At 55.7% G+C, this 2,188-nt stretch overlaps 1 protein-coding gene across 1 annotated transcript; it reads left to right on the top strand.

The window, feature by feature from the left end:
• Positions 1-450: 450 nt before the first annotated feature.
• On the top strand, positions 451-1,551 carry STEHIDRAFT_164181 (uncharacterized protein; the record flags this gene model as incomplete). Its single annotated transcript, XM_007311903.1, has 1 exon — positions 451-1,551. The coding sequence occupies one exon, from the start codon at positions 451-453 to the stop codon at positions 1,549-1,551; it is 1,101 nt and encodes a 366-aa protein (XP_007311965.1).
• Between the last annotated feature and the right edge of the window lie 637 nt (positions 1,552-2,188).

Raw genomic sequence — 2,188 nt, 5'->3', positions numbered from 1 at the left:
GGTCAGCCCAATCCCACTCCCGATGCTCGCCCGTACAATATTCCACTTACCCTCCCCAACAATCGCAACATTCCATTCCGTCCTCTTCATAACGTTGCCGCCGTCACACAAGACCTCACCGCGTCGGGTCTGCAAGTCTACGCCTACCCTACTCGTGAAAGGACGAATATCCCCCACCAAGCCACTCACATTAATGAAGAAGGGTATCGCGTCAATGCCGAAGGAGTTCGTACGGTCCCTTCTCTATCCTTTAACGAAGTCCCCACAGCCACCCAAGCCGCCCTATTCCCGATCGGGGGAAACACGGTCCAGTTCCGAGCCCCAGTCAGGTCCAACCTGATTGCCAGGGACCAGTTTCGCGTTGACCTCGAACGAGCTAATCAGCTCGTCAATGTCATCATCGACAACACTGCACAAGGCCGTCACCCCTTTTACGGGATAGCCACGACCATGCAGCTAAGCATAAGCCGTGCCATTGTTAACCCCCGCTCCCCCCATAATATAAATCTCGCTCACATTCCTCTCGATCCTAATGGCGCGAGCGCCATGCATCAAGCAGAGGAACCCACTCAAGACCAGATGCCACCCCCTTACATCCCACGTCCTCCTACTCCCTTCATGCCAGCTCGCCCCCAAACCCCTTACCACCAGCCTCAACCCGAGGCCTCGACTCAACCCTTTCGTCCACCTTCCCCCGTCCGAACCGCTCGGTTCCCCATTGACGACAACTCGGACTCCGACACCCTCAACAATCCTCCTGCTAGACCCCAGCCTTCCTCTCAGACCGGCACAACGGACTCTTCATACTATCCCGCCTCCGTTCTACCTCGTCTCCCCCTTTATTTTCACGACTACCTCACCCGAGTCCGAAACAACACTCAGTTCATCGACGTCCTCGCCCACGTCCCAAACCGCGATATCCAGGCTCAAGCCCTTGCCTATCGCCGCGTCCAGGCCGAGATCGATGCCCAGTCCAGCGCCATTGAGGCCCGAAAACAGGAGCTCTCCCTGGCAAGAAGACGACTCGGAGCCGGATACTGGGAACGAGACGCCATCGCCTTGGCCCTCCAGGACATGGGAGCCGAGGAGGCCATCGCCCGAGCCCGTGCCAATCGTGATAGAGAGGCAGCCGATCATGAGGCAGGGAATGGGAGAGGAGACGACAATGACGATGACGATGACAACGACGATGAGGAAAACGCTAATGGAGGTGGCGCAGGACATACTGCGGGAACAGGAGGAGAGGGAGAAGATGATGATGACGTCGAGATGTACGAGGACGCGCAAGAGGAAACGGAGCCCGAGTCCTCCCCGACTCGCCCACCGAATCAACGACCATCCACCCGCGATCATCCCACCCCCTGCACCCGTGCATGCTTCCACCCCAGCTCAGCCATCTGCAAGCACTGTCGTTACCTTCGTTACGAGCACGCCCCAGTCACTGACGCCAACACCATACCCCTCACCCCGGCTTTTTTTGGCAAGACCGCCAAGAAACCCTACTACGCCACCGTCCCCCGTCGAGCACGAGAACCAGTCGACCTTCGTTGATGCTGGTACTGCAAACGTCACGGACATGGCAAGAGGACGTGCCCGACACTCGCGAAGAAGACGAACAAGAAGTGGTGGGCGAGGTTAGACGCGTGGAAGGCGAAGACGTTGAGCAAGGAATGGGAGGTCGAGAGTCTCGGGCCCTGGTAAGTTCGAGGACGAACTTGATGCGTAGAAGGGGGGTAATGTTATGGACACTTTTTCTTCTCTGTTACTTCGTGTATCTTTTTCTTTTCTTTTCCTTTACCGCGTTCCTAGTAAGGCGACGCACACCCGGACTTCGGCTCGACCCCTGGTCACTGAAATCCCTTTAAAACCCTTCTATAAACATATCCCTTTCTCTCACGGACATGTATGCTTACATTGGACACGTATACATACTTCGGACACGTACGATAGTGGGCTGGACACGTAGGAAAGGACTGCGGACACACTATCTCGTTCGAATATGGACTACCGCGGTGTGGCTTGGCTCGGGCTCGGCGGAGCAGACGAACTCTTAGGCTGATGTGGCGGACCTATATGACGTGGCGATTCACACGGACTTGTACTAGTATAAATATCGAACCTTTGTAGTCGAGATTCTCTAACCTGTTCACTTGTATCGTACCTACAGTGTTTCAGTTGGAAATCACCA

Source organism: Stereum hirsutum (assembly GCF_000264905.1).
Source record: "Stereum hirsutum FP-91666 SS1 unplaced genomic scaffold STEHIscaffold_143, whole genome shotgun sequence".
In the NCBI taxonomy this organism is placed as follows: Eukaryota; Fungi; Basidiomycota; class Agaricomycetes; order Russulales; family Stereaceae; genus Stereum; species Stereum hirsutum.
Note: the sequence above shows the minus strand (reverse complement) of the source record. Positions and strands in the feature narration are given on the sequence as shown.